The sequence below is a fragment of the Carlito syrichta genome, unplaced genomic scaffold, assembly GCF_000164805.1.
Source record: "Carlito syrichta isolate Samal-C Ts95f unplaced genomic scaffold, Tarsius_syrichta-2.0.1 Scaffold302919, whole genome shotgun sequence".
Lineage (NCBI taxonomy): Eukaryota > Metazoa > Chordata > Mammalia > Primates > Tarsiidae > Carlito > Carlito syrichta.
The window spans coordinates 153,508-172,510 of NW_007247015.1; the positions used below are offsets into that span (position 1 = coordinate 153,508).

The window sequence follows — 19,003 nt, forward strand, 5'->3', positions numbered from 1 at the left end:
ACTCCAACTCAAAAAAAAAAAAAAAGAAAGTATTCTGAGATCATTTAAATAAGTTTGACCAATGTGTTTAAAAGTGCTAGATGTTATTCAGGTTTTAATATTTACCTTTAATCTTCCTTTTTTTTTCTCCCCTTTTAAGATGGGTGATAGAGCTACCACTCTAAAAAGAGAGTCTTTGGATCAAGTGACCAACAGAACAGATACAGTAAAAACCCAAAGCATGAAGGTAAATAATAAGAGGCTTACCCTGAAGTAAAAATAAATACATCAGCACCTCTGTGCTTTTCATCTACTGTTGCTTTTTCTTTTTTTCTCTTTTATTTTAAAGATGTGAGATACAATTCAACATAATGTTGCTTTTTCAAAAGGAGCTAAAACTGTAAGACAAAGCAATTAATAAATTAGTATATTAGTAGACAAATGAATAAGGCACCTACCCTGTACCAAGCACTTTGCTAGGAACTGGGGTGACCACAGTGAGCAAGACAGACACATGACCCCTATTCTGAGGGAGCTTGAAGTTTATCAGTCAGAAATTCTTATTAACACTTCATGAATTACAGATCATGAATCACAGGTATGATAAGTGATACAAAGGAACAGTATAGGTGTATGATGAGGGGGTTAACAGAGACTTCCCTAAGGATATTACTTTTAGGCTAAAACAATAAGTGATCTGTACTAATGATGGAGGACAGAGGCATAAATAACCTAAAAATGGTGTCTAACCGGGCTTGGTGGCTCAGCCTGTAATCCCACGCCTTTGGGAGGCTGAGGTGAGTGGATTGCCTGAGCCCGCGGGTTTGAGACCCGACTGGGCAGGCGAGACCTCATCTCTACAATAAATCAAAAAATCAGCCGGGCGTGGTAGTGCATACCTATAATTCTGGCTACTTGGAAGGCTGAGGCGGAAGGATCGCTGGAGCCCAGCAGGTCGAGGCTGCGGTGGCCAGGAACGGTCACTGCACTCCAGTCTGGGTGACAGAGTGAGACTCCAACTCAAAAAAAAAAAAAAAAAAATGGTGTCTAACCTAAAAATTACTCCCTATTTTTAGATTGCAATCTCAGTGTATTCATAGTCCATTTAAGCTCAACTAGTTCCCTTCACTTTGTCCCTTCCCCATTTTTGTTCTTCCCAGACATACTGTCAAGATAAGACAAGCAATGTGTGATAGGCTTTGATATCCCAGGAAAGAAAGTTTGATTACAACATTTTCTGATTAGAGTGCTGTTTAATATTATAAGCCCCAGGCTAAGATAAAGGAAAAGCCAGGAAAATTATGACCAAGTGACTAAACTATCATTGCAGATGCACATGGTGTTTGAAAATTAAGAAGATGTTAGGTTCAGAGGAAATGAACTTGGACTGGAAGCACAGCACAGGCAGTTTTTTTTTTTTTAACAAGCCCACAGCTAACGTCATAACAGGCAACTTTTGATGTAATGCTTTCCATCTTTATTTTTTCTTCCTTAGCAGTTTTATATTGTCTAGATAAAGTCATATACATTAAGATTTTTAATAAATGCTAAGCTAGGTTTTTGTTAAGTTTTCTTGGGGTTTTTTTGAGTCGGAATCTCACTCTGTCGCCCAGGCTGGAGTGCAGTGGTACACTCATGACCACCTCAGTCTCAACTTGCTGGGTTCAGGTGGTCCTTCTGCCTTAGCCTTCCAAATAGCTGGAATTTCAGGCGTACACCACCATGCCTGGCTAATTTTTTGATTTATTGTAGAGATGAGGTCTCACCATGTCTTCCAGGCTGGTCTTGAACTCATGGACTCAGGCAGTCCTCTTGCCTCCGCCTCCCAAAGTGCTGGAATTACAGGCATGAGCCACCACGCCTGGCTGTTAAGTTTTCTAAATGCTCCTGAAGTTTTTTTTAACCTCACCTAGAGAATGACAAGAAAAATTTAAGAGCCAGATATAAATATTGAGTGCAAAACAATAAAAGGTGGTTACTGTTAGAAAGTAGTAGTGATTTCAGCAATAGTTCGCATTTTAACAGTAAATATCAGAACACAACACTAGTACTCACTGTTGCCTAAATTTCTTGGCTTTACTTTCAGACCCTTTTTGTTTTTAACTGTCATCCCAGTGTATCAGTTCCCTTGTCCTACCTCATCTAAACATCCTAACCAGATGTAATGTCTCTGTACCATTAATTCTTCAAGCATTGAGTATCTAGTTTTCACTACATATGTTCATATTTTAGCTCCTTAAATAAACCAAGAGTGTTCTGGTCTATAGTAAGTGTTAGGACAGAAATAAGGATGAGAGAGAGAGCGAGCAGTTCACACATTTTGATCAAAGAAATGTGTGATGAGTTGCTGTTCTCATTAGACATAGGATCAGGTCCTTTCACAGTAGTCAGAGCAGATAGAAACTAGCCTCATAAAAACCAGGTTTCTGTTTATAATTAAATGTATTTTTATATGTCACTCTAGATCCTCCTGAAAATAAAGCAGAGTATGGGGAAAAAGCTTTTTTTAAAGATATAAAGAAGCAAGCCTTTTAATTAGAAATATTACAGTTCCTCCTAGTGCTTTGGGAGAACAATGCAGAAGGAGTTCAAGACCATTCTGGTCAACAAAGCAAGACCTCATCTCTACAAAAAAAAAAAATCTTTTTTAATTTAGCTAGGCATGATGGCTAATAGTTCTATCGCTACTCTAGTCCTCCTAGCGACCCAGGAGGTTGAAGTGGGAGTACTGCTTAAGCCCAGGAGTTAGAGGTTAGAGTGAGCTGTGATTGTACAACTGTACTCCAGCCCTGGGCCACAGAACAAAACCCTGTTTCTAGAGGAAACAATTTAAAAAGAAAGAAATATTACAACTCCTTCTTCATCTTCCTAACAATTCCTGCCTCCAGTTGAATCATCATGGGGTGACAGAAGAAAGATCAGAAGAATACTTGTGGTTTGTTTTTGTTCAGTTGCTTTTATTTTAAAGGCGGTAAAAGCATGAAATTCTGCCTAAAGTGGTCTAGGCACAGGGCAAAGCAAGATATTTAGGAAAGTTATTTAGTTAGTGTGAAATAGCTCCTAGGAAATAATATCCTACTCATTTGGGAAATAGGTGTTGCATAGGCACCTAAGCAAGCATACATTTCTTTTACTGCTGACACATGCATGCCTTCCTCCATCAGACAAATGTTCACAGTGAGTCAGATCATCTGTAGCATAATGTTCTCTTAATGGTCTCAAATCCAGCTAGACACTCATCAACGCTGAGGTCCAAAGATAGCACTAGTATTTGTTGATTCATTCCTTCATTACCTTTATAGGGAACCTATAAAGGATTAAGCACTACATACCAAGTAGGCTCTGGGAATATAGTAAAGATTCAGATGAGGCCTTACTACCACTTTAAACCTTCTGTAATCTTTGTTTTGGACAGAAAGAAGATAGTTCAAATTCTCAGGTATCCAAGCTAAGAGAGAAACTCCAGCTGATCAGTGCTCTCACAAACAAGCCTGAGAGCAACAGGCCTCCAGAGACCGCTGATGCAGGTGAGAGCAGGGCCAGCTTCTGAATATTTCATGGAGGCTTGGGCAGCTTGCTTCCCACACAGGGAGCAGGGAAGGTGTTCTAACAGTACTGATCGAACTGAGTGAGTGATGCCTGAGCGCACCGAGATGAAGCTGATACACTTTGCTTTCATTTAGAAAAAGCCCATTTTGTACATGATTTGTACTCTAGTCTATTAAGGGACGAATCGGTAATGTTTAGCTGGAAATAGACTTTGCCATGCTGTCTGCATCCAATTATAGGCAAAAATGTTACTGTCATAGTGTATATTAAACCAGCCCTAAATGTAGTTCATGAGAGTCTTTTCACTTCTGTAAGTGCAAAAAATTTACTTAAAAATAAATACTTGTCCTTCTAAAAGTCATTAACAAATAATGAGATCGTTGAGTTGGAAGAACCTTTAGCTTTAGGTAGGAACCTAGCCAATCAATATTAGCAGACGCATCAATCTCCACTGATTTAGGCCCTGTGAAGATGTAACCAAGGCACTGATCTGTGTTGGCTTTGATCCCTCCCCACCCCCCAAATATTTTTCAGTTTGGGAAAAGCAGTAATACAGCCTCTCATGAATTATCTTTGGGATGAGAGACAGAACTACATTGAGAGGCCTTGTCCTAACATTGTGCTACATGATCTTATGGTAGAACTCTAAGCACCAGCTTGGCTGATGACGCATACCCTCCAGACTGGGCTTATAGCACATCTCCCAGGATGTCAGAACATCTTTACTATCTAACCACCATGCTGTTGTCACTTGGCAGCTTAAACTCTTAATATCTAAACATGTATAATGCCAGCTTATACTATAAGACCTTCAATGGGACTGCTGCTTCAGACCTTAATGTGATATAATGCAGATTGATCTTCACTTGCCTACAAACATATCTCAGTTCAAGCCTTTAACTTCACATAGTCACTCTGCTACTTAATTCTCAACTGTTACTCTAAAATTAATTGCATATGCAATTGCCCTAAAAGGTGACCTTCAATACTGGTTTAATTTGGTGTTAGATCCAATAATACTAAATAAAACCATATGTATTTGTTACAGAGCAAGTACAGAGTTTCACATCAAAGCCATCGGCGTTGCCAAAATTTTCACATTTTCTTGGAAACCCAATTGAGAAAGCTGCCCAACTAAGACCTATCTCCCTACCAGGAATTTCTAGCATTGAAGGTAAATTTTTATACTGTGGAGTAATACCAGGAATGTTCAAAATAATAACTTTTTAAATTTTTTTGGCTTATACATTATATATATATATCTAACATTTATTGAGCACTTCCTATGGGCCAGATATTTGATGTACATTATGTTGTATAATCCTGATAACCATCCCATGTACATAAGCATTTGTACATTATTCCCATTTCACTGATAGGGAAACTACCTAAGTCCACACAGCAAATAACTGGTTGAGGCAGAATTCAAACTGAGGCAGTCTGACACTAAAGCTTGCACTCTTAACCAATGTACTATATTGTGTTTCTATTAATGTTTTTTGGGATCTTATTCACTGAATGCCTCAATGAATACCTTAGTAAAGCAGTAAGAAAACAGTATAAGATACGGTCTCACTTTCTTTCTTCAAGGATATTACAGTCTAGTGGAGAAGGCTTAAAAGCAAATACAGGACCATGCAGTTAGCAAAGTAGAGTAAATGATGACCCTGTTTGTCAAGGCCCTCCAAAAATGAGGGGCCCTTTTGAAATAAATATCAGTGGGAAGGATATGATTCACAGAAAAATGTGTTTGCTTTGCTTCTAGCATTGTCATGCTTAGAACCTCCTGATTTTGCATTTGCAAACTACCTGGCAAATCACTCGCTCCTGTCCACCCACCTTCCTCTGGCTCTTCTCTTTAGCTTAGATACCGTTCCACCGGGAAGCATTTCATTACCTCCCAAGACTGGATTAGTTACCTCCTATGTGCCACCTGTTTAGCACATAACACTGTTGTAATTTCCTGGGGAGATACAAAATATAACTTCTTGTGGGTAAAGACTATCTTTTATCTGAGTATCCCATGTTCTCACTCATATAGTGGACCTTGATTATCCAACATAATACCATAAGAAAATGACTGACAGTGGTGGGAAACTATGGGGGGGAAGGGAGATGAGATTAATGGTAGTAAATATCTGTCTGGGGATGGGGAGACACCTCTTATCAACAAGGGAGTCTGAACAAAGCATATTTGTATACCTAACCCTTAACTGTACCCCACAATATCATAATAAAAGATATTGATTATAAAAAATAAAAAAATAAAAATAAAAAAGACTATCTCTTATTTTTTCTTCCAGCCCCTACACAGTGCCAAGTACTCATGAATATTTGTTAAATGAATAAATAAGTTACCTACACACTGTAATTAAATGCTTAAAGCATAGAAGACTTAATACTTTATATCACCATTTAAATACAATTATTTCTTTTTCCTATTCCTTGTTTTTTTCCTCTGTTTTCTGAGGGAAGGGAAATGTTAAATTGCTTCCTCCCACTCTCCATTATTACATCAAGATTAGCTGAAAATGAATGGAGAAAAGGCTATTCAATCAGATTAAGGAATAACATCCTTAACATATGTGCTTTAGTTCTCAGCATAGGCCTTAGACACTTTTGAATGGCTATACTTTTGAAATGACCTGAAGCAGCAATCATATTTTTATTTGAATACTGCTACCAAATGCATAACATGTTGTATAAACTCATGCCAAAAAATATATATATATTTTTCAGCTAGCCAATTGGTGGCAGGCATTGGGAATAAGTGGGCTACTTGCTTTTCTGGCTTTCGGAGAGCTTTTGAGGTTTTAGTAGCTGCATTGCTGGGCCTATTCAGAAGCTTGTTTATAAGAACTCCTTGGTGGATAGACCTTGCACTGCAATGTTTTTCTTCCCTTCAGGTCATTTTCATTCTCCTGATTACCAAACAGCAAAAGGCCTATTGAATCTTTATTTTTTTAAAATTGAGACATAAATCACATAATATTCACCCTTTTAAAATGTATAATTCAGTGGTTTTTTTGGTATATTAAAAACGTTGAGCCACCATCACCACTATCCTAATTCCTGAACAGTTTCATCACTCAAAAAAGAATCTCTGGACTCATTATAATAACAGTCCCTGTCCAGTCTCTTATCGGCCCCCCACCCCCCATCCCTGGCAACCTAGTCTCTCAACCACAATTTCTATTGGCTAGAAATAGGATTTGCCTATTTGGGGTGTTTCATGTCAATGGAATCATACAATATGTGGCCTTGTGTATGCTTCTTTCAATATCATTTTTTTACTTAACATAATGTTTTTATAGTCTATTCATATTGTAGCATGTAGCAGTAATTCATTCCTTTTTATGACTGAATAATATTTTATCATAATGACATATCACGTTCTGATCATCCATTCATCAGTTGATGGACGTTTCAGTTGTTTTCACTTTTTTGGCTATTAGGAATAATGTTGCTGTGAACATTCCTGTGCAGGTTTTTATGTAGACGTATGTTTTCATTTCTCTTGAGTATGTACTTAGGAGTGGAATTGCTAAGTCCTAAGATACCTCTAACTTTGTGAGGAACTGCCCAACTTTTCCAAAGTAGCTGTACCGTTTTATATTCCTTTCAGCAGTATATGAGGGTTCAATTCATTTTCTCCACATCCTCCCTAACACTTGTTATGACCCATCTTTTTTATTATAGTCATCCGAGTGATTGTGAAGTAGTATCTCATTGTGGTTTTGAGTCCCTGGTTCTTGGGCTACTTAATCTCTGGATCCAGAGAGACAATATCACATAGTTGAAAGAACACCTAGGTAATAAGAAAACTTGTGTTCTGGTCCACTTAAGAGTTATGTGGTCTCAGGCAAGTTACTTTTCTCTTTGAACTTTGGTTTTCCTGTCAAAACTGAGAAAACGATGAGTTTTGGGGATTGTTACTACTTACGGGCTTCCAAGTCATTCCTCTAGTCCCTCCTCAGCCATCCAACAAGAAATCTCATAATATGCCACACTCTGTTTTACAGGCTAGCTCCTATCAGGTAGTTCATTAGGCCTCTGCATTCCTTTTCATCCCTTCAATATAAGATTAAAATCTGGAAGGCCGGGCATAGTGGCTCACATCTGTAATCCCAGCACTCAAACAGGAGGATTGCTTGAGCCTGGGAGTTTGAGACCAGACAAGGCAACATAGTGAAACCTCATCTCTACAAAAATATTTAAAAATTAACCAAGCATGTTGGCACATGCCTTGTAGTCCCAGCTATTCAAGAGGCTGAGGCAGAAGGATTGCCCAAGCCCAGAGAATCTAGGCTGTGGTGATCATGCCACTATTCTCTAGCCTGGGCAACAGAATGAGACCCTGACCAAAAAAAAAAAAATCTAGGTTGGGTGCAGTGGCTCACGCCTGTAATCCCAGCACTTTGGGAAGCCAGGGTAGGAGATTGCTTGAGATCAGGAGTTCAAGACCAGCCTAGGAAACATAGCAAGACTTCATCTCTAGAAAAAAATTAAAAATATAGCTGGACCTGATGGCTCACACCTGTATTCCCAGCTCCTCAAGGCTGAGGCAGAGGGATCACCTGAGCCCAGGAAGTCAAGACTGCAGTGAGCTGTGATTGTGACACTGCACTCCAGCCTGGGCAACAGAGTGAGACCCTGACTCAAGAAAAAAGAATAAAATCTGAAAAATCTAAAGGGAAGTCCCTTAATAGAAAGAAAGTCAGTTCATTCATTTCTTCTGGGATTATCTGTCACTGCTTCTACTTTGGAGTATAGTGCTATATAATACTCCTCTCATTCTTAAAGGATCAAAAATTAGTATTTCTGATTTAGTGAAATCTAAAACTTTACCTTTTTGGAAAAAACCTGTGTAGTACCTTTTCTTTCAGTGCTTTAAATTCATTTATTCAGTTGAGGCTACTTTTAAATAAATTTGTATGTTTAGGCATATATATATTTTTTGTCATTCCTTTTTGACAGATCTTCAGGATTTATTTCACAAGACTGGCCAGGACGTGGATGGGAAGCTGACCTACCAGGAAATCTGGAACTCCCTAGGTTCTGCTGTGCCAGAACCAGAAAACTTGAGAGCATTTGATTCCAACGGAGATGGAAGATACTCATTCCTGGAGCTAAGGGTAGCTTTAGGTGTCTAGCCTCATCAGGCATAAATTAGAAATGAATATATCTCTTGGACTGCCTAATATCTACTGACCTAACAAAAACAACCCTTACTTACCCAGCAGTCCTTTAGTCCTCCAAACTACTGTAGCAGACACATTGCCACTTTTTAACTTGTTTGAAGAAGCTATATAAAGTTATTTTTTTAAAAAAAGAAGACCATTTTACTTATAATATGATGTTCAGAAATCTGTGATTTCCTGAAACCAGTAAGAACTTACATTTTAAAATTGCAAGAAATGAGTAAAACCCTCTTTTTTTCTCTTTCCTTTTTTTTTTTTTTTTTTTTTGAGGGAGGAGACCTTATCTTTTAAAACTGGAAAATGTATATATAGAGAGAATAAGCCACCTTTTATATTTCACATAAATTTGCCTTAAATTAGCTGCACTTTATAGAGACTCAGAAAATGTCTTTTCTTTAAAAGATAGGCGTTTTCTGTTTGTAAATATTTAAAATGAAAGAAATAATTGTGCATATTGTGTGGAAAGTAGGAAGAACAGTTTTGAACAGAATGTGAGCAAATGACTTGTTATTAAAAATTGATGATCTGACCTGGGTAGCAGCTGAAAGTGTGTCCACATCTCCTTAAGGCATCCTTCAAAGACCCAAATGCTGCCATGGGGTTTGGCCTGGTAGCTAGGGGAATAGATTCGGAGAGTAGACACTTTGGAGACAGTCCCAACTCCAGGCTCAGGAAGGTAGAATTCTAATTCTTTGTTCCTATTCCCTTAGTGAATTCCAACCTGGGAATCATAGAAGTCGCATTGGGTAGTCTTTTCATTTTTAAACCTATTTCAGGGTGTATAAGCATAAAAAGTTATCCAGTGTGAAGCTACATTCCTCACCTGAGTGAGGTAGGTTGTCTTCTCCCACCCACCCACTCAAGTCTGTCTTAAAGCTATAGCTGGCTCCCAACTCCAGTTCAGTCTCCATTCTGAATTTTAGCAGGGCTAAAGTCACTGTCTCAGACTGACCATCCAGAGCTTTAGAGGAAAGCTATGCCTCTAATTTTGACCCAGGAAACTATATATACCCCCTGAGATTTTACCTGAGGGCTAAGAACCTGGTATGTTTCTCAGGACTGAGGCCAAAAGTATTGTGAGATAAAATATGTGAAATCATATTTGGTTTCCTTATCAATTCAGAAGTAGCTAGAGGCTTTCTGTCCAGAGGATGCCAAACTGTAGTGGGGCAGGCCTTGAGCAGAGGCCTTCACATGGTTGTAGCAAACTTTTCATATCTAATACGAGCAAGGGCAATACTCTCTTTAACTATTTCTATGGACCTGGGACAAAGTAATAATACCTCTATGTCACCTGTATGTTAAGCCTAGATTTGCTGTGTTGTTGCTAAAAGCAGTCTTTGGGCAACACAAAAGGAAAAAACTACAGAACTTCATTTTTCTGTAGGCCAAGTCAGGGAGAAACCAGAGAAGCTTTCATGGCATAGACTCCTTTAAGTGGAGATTATTTCCTTTTTACTTTGTTCAAGTTACCCTGTCATTCATGGATACAATCCAGTACCCTTAAACATTTAAGGGCTGGGCCTTATTCTTTATATGATGTCCAGCTTGGTGTTGGCTAACCTTTTTTTTCCTGGAAGTATTAAAATTTAGTTAAAGAAAGATGAAGTCTTTTCTCATGAATGTGTCTGCTTATCTCATTATGGCTTATGCTTCTTTTTTTCCTTAACATTTTTCTTGCCCATTTGAGCTATTAATATTTCACTTTCTTGGAAAGGTTAAAGTATAGTATAAATTAGCTTGGCACTTTAGGTAACTTGAAGATGACTCTTACTCTTCTGGCTGCCTTCCATTTTCCCCTCCCCCCCTTTTTTAATATATATACCCTTACAGATTTTGTAACAACCAAATAAAATTCTAGCAATAAATTGAATTATACTGCTATATTTGTATATACTGTACCATAAATAGTATGTCTGTATCTGGAAGGTATTTTTTTGAGAACTGATTTATATGAAATATACTTGAGGGTAATGTAGCTTGTCTTTTTTAGTTTCAAATTCTTATTCATAGGCAGATGCTTTGAAGACACCTTAACTCTTTGTTGTGTGTACTTTTCCTTTGCATCAGATAGCTATATGTGCAGAAATCAGTTTTGTTTTTTAGTTTACCTTTTTCTCCTCCTACCTCAAGCTTGTCTCACTAGCATCCACCCTGAGCCAGTGTATAGTAACATCTTCTCCCCCTGCCAAGTTTGGCAGAGGTGTTCGTGCTGCATGCTCAGACTTATGAATACCGTGGTCATCCTGCCTGAGAAAGTACCATATCTCCCAGACAGAAGTAGGGTATCTTGAACTCCTTTGTTCTAAGTTGAACAGACTCCCTGGCTTAAGAAAAGAGTCTCGTAAACCTGTTATTTAGTGTTAATTTGGGATTTTTATTTGTATGTTGTCTTAACTTACTCAGCCTGTGACCTGTGTTCATGTGTAGTCAAGCCTCACTAGCCACATCTCAGCTCTTAGAGGAAGATTGGATAGTGGAAGTGAGTTTGGTTTTAGTTTTGATTTTAAATTCTTTGACCTTTCCAGTCTGGCAGCTCCTACTGCTTCTTTCCTAAGTTATCCAAAGCACTGCTTCTTGATCCTTTTTTTCCCTTGCATTGTACTGTGAGATATAATGTTTACTAAAAGGGCCTTCTCATAAATCAGAGAGGCAAAAAAATAGTGTAGAAAGAAGAGAACCAAAAGAAGAAAGTACCTGACTTCAAGATGACTGCAGTGTCATCTAAAAGGCAGAGAAGTGCCTGGCGCTCAGGAATGTGTCTGATGCAACAGAGCTGAAGAGTGGCTGCCCTTCACCTGCTGCTGGCCATTTTTCCTTCCATTGGAGTTTTCTTTACGGTTGCTGTACATAACCCCTTCAGCACTTCCTCCCCCGCCTCCATACTCAGTCTTGCTGTCCTGCAGGTCACAGTTGAAGGTTTGACTGTGATGGGCTCATACTTATAATGGCCTGTTGAGTTGTTTTTAGAGACAGGTTTTGTTTGCTGCACACCTCATTGGCTTGCTTACCAAAACACCATCTAGATGTGGTCCCTTTTTCATATCCAAACCAGAACACATTTGGGTATTCCTGAGACTTTATAGAGCGTGTATTGTTTGTTATACGAACCTAACCTACCTTGTTGTTTTCCCATATTAGAAATTTAAATCTACTTTGTTTTAGTGGAGCTATTCTGTAATGTATAAGCAATTTTGGTACTGTTTAGGGAATGAATTCAAGGTTTCCATGACTTGATTTGAACTTTGCTTATTTCACATCACTAACACGGCCATGTTAAATTATCTAAATAAAACATTTCCTTTTTCTCTCACTGTGTCTGACTGAAGCCTCCCCGACTCCCCCAGGTACTAAGAAAAAAAATTTTTGCTTTGATTCCTATTTTCATGGACTCCTAATGACATATGGTAGGCACAAAGTAATATCCAAGAGTCTGCCATAAAGGTTGCAGCATTTGACCTGAAGAAACAAAGGATGTGGACTCCAGGTTTATGCTTCCACAGGGTGGGAGGGGCGAGATGAGGGAGGAGTGAACCCTACTCCTGTATCAATCCAAGAATCTCCTCTTAGACCCGTTGTATATTTTGAGATTCAATATAAGAGTATGTTTGCAAGGAGTGTTCCACGGCCTTTGAAAAAAGCTTTAACTCCATAGCTAGAGAAGGCTCATATAGAAGCTGGAACTTTTTTACACAGAGAAGAAAATATGGAAAAATTAACACATTTGCTAGATTCTAGGAATCTCCTCCCCCCAACATAAAATCTGGGTGACCTTTTCCTTTACAGGTCAGGAAAGCTAGGTCTAGAGGGCATAACCACCCAACCTCAGGGAAGACTACATAAAGCTTATGTCATTTACAAATATGGTGAGAGGATTTGTTCATTTCCAAAGTGAAAGGGAGAAATTTATATCCTGTGACAGAACTGGGCTTTCTGATTTTGAAACTAAAACCAAATAACCAGTATTATTTTTGTCTCCCTTTTAAGGACTATTTCCAGAAGTACAAAAACGATTAATATTCCTATCTAGTGGATCATAACTTTTGGAGGGCCATGGATTCTTTTAAAAGGATAAAAAAAACTATGGATGTATTTCTGTGTGTAATTTTAGGGAGTTGGCTGGGCTTGGTGGCTCAGCCTATAATCCCAGCACTTTGGGAGGCTGAGGTGAGTGGATTACCTGAGCCCATGGGTTTGAGACCAGCCTGGGCAACTTGGTGAGACCTTGTCTCTACAATAAATCAAAAATTAGCCGGGCATTGTAGTGCCTGTCGTTCTAGCACTTTGGGAAGGCTGAGGTGGAAGGATCACCAGAGCCTCAGCAAATGGACGCTGGGGTGGCCCTGAGCATGCCTCTACACTCCGGCCTGGGCGACAGGGTGAGACTCCAACTCAAAAAAAAATTTTTTTTTAGGGAATTGACTGACCAGTCCTTTCATGGGCCAAGTTAATGACACCCTAGACACACACTAAACATTTACCAAGTGTTTTCTAATAAGACACCTCATTAGGGAAAGGGCACCATGGTGTGTGGTGCGAAAATCAGAAACTTTGATGCTGGACAGATGTGAATTTGAGGACTGGCTCTACAACATAAGAAAGGCAAGGCATGTGCCCTCAGAACCTGTCCCTTCATCTGTAAGAGGAGGATCATGATATCCATCTTACAGTGTTCTTGTGAGTTATTAGAAACAATGTACAGAGACAACCACATAAGAACTCAATACATCATAGATATTAACACAGAATGCAATTCAGCCCATAGTGCAGTGTGGTTCACAGGGCTTGTGATCACTTATTTTGCCTGAGACATAACCACTGTAAATCACCCTCATAGCTCATATAACTTCAGCAGCTATCACTCTCATGGCAGCTGTGCTACACCTCCCCCAGAACAGCAGTGCCTTGCAATACCTAGCCCAGGACCTGGCACACATCTCTGGCCTTAAATGCTGGATGAAGGGATATTGAGTCCATCCACAAGTACTGACTCAGTGTGTCTCCCCACAGACAACCTCCAGTGCCCATTATTCATATTGGTGAGACTCAGTGACCAACTTGGTTTGCAAAGTGCCCCATCAGACAGGAAGGACATTGCTCTCCTAACAACAAATTCGACACAGAGAGCCTTGGATTTTTTTTTTAATCTTTCATAATGTGACATCCAGATGGATACTGACCTGTGTCAATACCATCTCCCTGAGGTTAGCTCCATTTCCTACTCTATGCCTGATACTTGCAGCTCCCACCCTCAGTGAGAGGAGGCTACAGTTCTGAAGCAAAAGGTTTGGCATTGAGGCAGTGGTCCCCATGAGCCAGTGTAGGGAGGGAATGGAAGCGGACATTGCTTTCAGGACAGGTGACCAAAGGGTAGGAGACAGAGTGGTTCCGCATTGGGGGTAGGTTGCACAAGGGTAGGGCAAAGGGCACCTCCTGCTCTGGGAGCTCCAGTGCAGGTTGCAGGGGAATGGAGGCTTCCACCTTGGGGCTGCTACCTTGGACAACACAGCTCCTGCTCTCAGGGATGTCCACCTCCAACAGAGGATCTGGACTCTGGACCTCAGTCTCAGTTGTAATGACAGCTGGGGGAGGGCCTGTGTTGATGGCTGCATTCAAGCCATAGTTCCGTCGCTTGTTAATCCAGTACAGCAGTGGGCTGTAGGTGAACGTGGCGGCTCTCATGACCTCCACCCACTGACGAGCACGCTTTTCCCGCCGCAAGTTCTTCCTCCAGTGCAGAAAGAGAATGCAACCGCCAGTTGCCACAGAACACAGCCCCAGAAATCCGAAGTACAGTGAGACCCACACTAAGGCAGTAAGAAAGAAAAAGAGGCAGGCTGGCAGACAGCTCTAGCTTAGGGCCTGAGCTATTCCTCATTCCTCTCCTTGACTTAACCCATTCATCAATCACTCCGACCACTTAACTACTCTCTCCATTCCTTCCCTCCCTCCTCATTGACTTGCCTCATCATTCAGTCAAAGCTAGATTACCAGGAAGCTTAAGCATCACCTCTAGCCCTTTATAGGTCAAGAAAGCTAGGTGTAGAGATGGCATAACCACCCAAGATCAGAAGATCCTCTGGTCCCTAACCCAGAACCCATCTAATCCATCATACTGAGAAGCCTCACTAAAGGCAAGGCCATCAAGGAAATAAAAGCTCACTAGTTGACAGGGATACCAGTGTCCCATCCTATTCCACCACAAGCCTTTACCATCCAGCTGTGATGGTCCTGGACTATTCATCGTATCTTTTTTTGTTAAGCAGAGCATGGTCTCTGCTTTCAAGGAATCCTTAGTTTTCTAGAGTAGACTATCTCTAACTGCTTAGCATTCCTCCATGCAGGCAGTCTCCATCCCATCCATGCCAAGGGTCATCTTTGAATGTCTACAACCAAGCTGTAGGGCTCAAGGAAAGGGACAGGAATTGAAGGGGCACTTACTGCCAACAGATCCTCCTGTTGGGAACCCATAAGACTGAGCCTTGGTATCTGACTGACGGCTCTTAGGAGAGGGAACTCACCCACCCACCTGCCCAGCCAATAGGAGTTCCTAGAATGCCCAGGCCCCATTGTTACCTAAAGGAGAGGCCATCGTGTTCTGAAAATGGAGCATTCTAGAGACAGTGCTTATGGAGTGGTCCTGGGTTAATGAAGGGAAGGGTCTCCATCCAGCAGCATTTCATGGACAGAGTGTCTCTACAACTCCTATCAGAGATTTATCCAGCCACTGAATTATCTGCCTTACAGTGAACCCACAGAGCAGACCCTAGGAAAGAGCCCCTGCTCCCTTAGGGCCTTATTTATGTTGCTGGTCTTTAAAGAACAGTTGACAGATACCTTCTCCCAGTGAGTAGAGCAGACAGCACACAGCATTGGGCAGCCCTGCCCTCAAGAAGCCGCCAACAAAGTAGGGAAAAAACCTGTTCAAGGGAACCAAGTGGTCAACACCTTCTTCTTTGGCTCCTATAATCTCTCTTTTGTTTAGTTACCTTCCTTCAACAAGTGCTAGCAAGTGTTTCCCAGGCATCAGGCTCTGTGGGGGCTCCCCCCATCTGGCCCTGGTCTTTCTCTAGCCTCACCTCCCTCCTCATCCTTTACACACCTTTCCCTTCTGGACAGGCCAGACTCCTTAACAGACCCTGCTGGTTCACATCTCTGGAGTTGTGCTAACACTCCTTCACCCATTAGTGCCCCTTCCCACTTTTCCACCTCCAGACATCTTATCCTCCAAGGGTCAGCTCAGCTCCCTACGCTGTGGCAGATGTCCTTTCAGCTGACTTCCCAGAATCACATCATCTCCAGTTTGAATGGACATTGAGAGTTTTGTAGTCTAACTCCCATCAGATGCTTGAATCTTGGGGACAGATCTTTCCTCCCCAACAACTAACCCTGCCCCCCCCCCGACTCAGAACTTGCTTGAGTCAGGAACTTTCTAAGGCCACTTAATCAACTTATGGGTAGCTCAGTTAAAAAGTTCTTTCCTGACTAAGTTTAAGTCAGTCTCCCAGTAAATCACGCTTTCTTGGCACTACTTTAATGACTTCCCTCATTATAGTCCTCCAGCGTGACTTATTCAGCACAGAGTTCTTTCCAGGACTTCCTTCCCCTTGGTGCTTCTCCTGCATCACCAACCTCTACTTTTCGGTCTCCTTTGCTGGTTTCTCTTTTTCCCCTGATATCTACATGTTGACATGCCTAGGGTTCAGTCCTTAGTGCTCTCTCTATATTCATTCCTTCAGTCATCTCATCCAGACTTATGGCTTGAAATATCATGTACACATTGACAATGCACAACAATCTGCAGCCTGGAATGCTGCTCAGTACTTTAGACTCATATACCCAGTGGTTGACATCCCTCCTTTGCTAGTCTGTAAACTTATCTAAAACATGCCCCAAACCAAATTCCTGATCATCCATCCGCCAACATCTACTCTACCTGCAACTTTCTTCCTCTTCATAAATAGCATCTCTGTTCTTCCTGTAGTTTAGGTAAAAACCCTGAAAGCCGTCTTTGACTCCTTTCATTCTATCACACCTACAGTCACTCTATTAGCAAAATCTTCAGGCTTTTCTCTCAAAACATATCCAAAATCTGGCAACTTTTCCATCACCATCACCTTGATCCAAGTACACCATCTGTCACTTGGGTTACTGGTCTCCATGTAGGGTGACCAACATCCTGGTTTGTCTAGGACTCAGCAGGTTCTCAGGACATGGGGCTTTCTTTTTTTTTTTTTTTTTTATTTTTATTTATTTATTTTTTTTGAGTTGGAGTCTCACTCTGTCACCCAGACTGGGCTCCGGCGATCCTTCCGCCTCAGCCTTCCAAGTAGCCGGAATTACAGGCATGCGCTACCACGCCCGCCTGATTTTTTTTTTATTTTTATTTATTGTAGAGATGAGGTCTCGCTGCCCAGGCGGGTCTCGAACCCGCGGGCTCAGGCAATCCACTCACCTCAGCCTTCCAAGGCACAGGATTACAGGCTGAGCCACCGAGCCCGGCTGACATGGGACTTTCAATGCTAAAACCAAGAGAGTCCTAGGTAAGGTAGGACAATTAGTCACCATTGGGAAAGCTTACCCCACATACCCTAAATTCCACCAGCCGCCAAAATAATTCTTTTAAAAAGTAGATCATGTTACCCCTCTGCTTAAAACCTAGGTGACTTCCTGTCTCTCCCAGATTTAAAATCATAGTCCTAACCAAGGCCTACAAAGCCCTGAATGATCTAACTAACCCTACCTATACTTTCTTAGTCTCATTTCTACTGATGTCCATTCACTCATTCAGACACAACAACCTCCTCATTAGAGCCTTTGCACCTGATGTTCCCCCTACCTGGAGGGCTCTTCCTCCCAGATATCCGTATAGATCATTCCTTTAAGGTAATGTCTCTGCTCAATGTTTTCTGCATAGCCTGTAGCATCACCTAAACTTATGTATTGTCTATCTCACCCCCACTAGAATGTAAGCTCCATTAATTAATGTAAACCAGGATCTAAGAATTTCAGATAATGATTACTGTTATAAAGTAAATAAAATAGGGAAACAGGATAACGACTAAAGGGGGGTTTCATCAAGATTAGTCCCTTTGAGGATCGTTTGAGCTCTGGATTTTGAGGCTGCAGTGAGCTGTGATTGTACCTTACCTGGGCAACAAAACAGGACTCTGTCTCTTTTTTTTTGAATTGGAGTCTTACTCTGCTGCCCAGGCTGAAGTGCAGTGGCATGCTCATGGCCACCACAGCCTCAACCTGCTGGGCTCAGGCAATCCTTCACCTCAGCCTTCCAAGTACAGGCGCACACCACCATGCCCTGCTAATTATTGTTATTTATTTATTTATTTATTTATTGTAGAGACAGAGTCTCACCAAGTTGCCCAGGGTGGTCTTGAACCCCGGGCTCAGGTAATCCTCTCACCTCAGCCTCCCAAAGTGCTGGGATTATAGGCATGGGCCACCACGCCCAGCTCCAAGGATTTATTAATCTTCCCCTGCATTGTTTCTGGCACAGGGTAGGGCCCAGGGCTGATCTCCATGAGCTTAGGTTGGATTGAGTAGAGTTGACGGCTCTGTCCCTGTCCCAGGAGGGTTTTCTATAAGGTAAAACCTAGACAAGAAGAATTTCTATAAGGTAAAACCCAGACAAGAAGGCAAACTGATAAGTGCCGTCGTGAAGGGCCCAATCCAGGCCTGGCGCTGTGCTGGGTGTATGTGAGACAGAGAGATGTTAATGTCACTGTCCCCGACCCAGGAGCTCACATCTGGTTCTGGTTCCGGGGATGAAGAAGATCGTAGCATTTGGGTTAAGAGAGAGGGAGGAGGGAGCATTCTCAGGATCAAAAAGAGCCTGTATCAAGGACAAATCCTGGTGCCTTTCTGGGAGAGGAGAGTAGATCAGTTTGACTGGAGTTCAAGGTGGGTATCAGGAAGCAGAGGAAGACAAAGTCTCACAGGTCTAAAGCCCATAAAGCGACTTGCACATAGCAACCTCAGTAAAGAGAAGCTGCTACTGCGATTATAATTGATAAAAGGGCATTCGATAGTTTAAGATGGACTACTACAGCAAGTGTCAAGTGAATTTAAAAGGGAGCAAGAGCAGTGAGGACTTGGAGGCCCGCCAGCTTGAGAGAGACGAGATTTGGCGCGCAGTGGCTGCTGGTCCCGAGAGGGAAGGCGAGAATCTGGGCAGACTCCCGGGAAGAGGCGGGCGGTGGCACATACAAGGCAGCGAGAGCACGCAGAGCAGAGGCTGGAGCGGTGAGACCCCTCCC

At 41.5% G+C, this 19,003-nt stretch overlaps 2 protein-coding genes across 4 annotated transcripts in view; one reads left to right on the forward strand and one right to left on the reverse strand.

Annotated features, from left to right (window-relative positions):
* EFCAB14 (EF-hand calcium binding domain 14) overlaps positions 1-12,042 on the forward strand; it is a 43,855-nt gene extending 31,813 nt beyond the window's left edge. For 2 of the 3 annotated variants that reach the window (XM_021711923.1, XM_008057281.1), the window contains 4 exons: positions 140-226; positions 3,395-3,506; positions 4,577-4,702; positions 8,506-12,042. In XM_021711923.1, coding sequence (XP_021567598.1) covers positions 140-226; positions 3,395-3,506; positions 4,577-4,702; positions 8,506-8,681 — 501 coding nt within the window. In that variant the 3' untranslated portion in view covers positions 8,682-12,042. The remainder of the gene's footprint in view (positions 1-139; positions 227-3,394; positions 3,507-4,576; positions 4,703-8,505) is intronic. The other variant, XM_021711924.1, reaches the window with a different exon arrangement.
* Positions 12,043-13,872: 1,830 nt separating this feature from the next.
* TEX38 (testis expressed 38) lies at positions 13,873-15,299 on the reverse strand. The gene is made up of 2 exons (XM_008057290.2): positions 15,167-15,299; positions 13,873-14,536 (listed from the first exon to the last, which is right to left on the reverse strand). The coding sequence occupies exons 1-2, from the start codon at positions 15,297-15,299 to the stop codon at positions 13,995-13,997; spliced, it is 675 nt and encodes a 224-aa protein (XP_008055481.1). The 3' UTR covers positions 13,873-13,994.
* Between the last annotated feature and the right edge of the window lie 3,704 nt (positions 15,300-19,003).

Coding starts and splice junctions, on each gene's coding strand:
- TEX38 (XM_008057290.2), bottom strand. CDS start 15,299: ATGGGGCCTGGGCATTCTAGGAACTCCTATTGGCTGGGCAGGTGGGTG. Junction 14,537..15,166: donor GGAGGATCTGTTGGCAGTAA/GTGCCCCTTCAA, acceptor TTACTGCCTTAG/TGTGGGTCTCACTGTACTTC.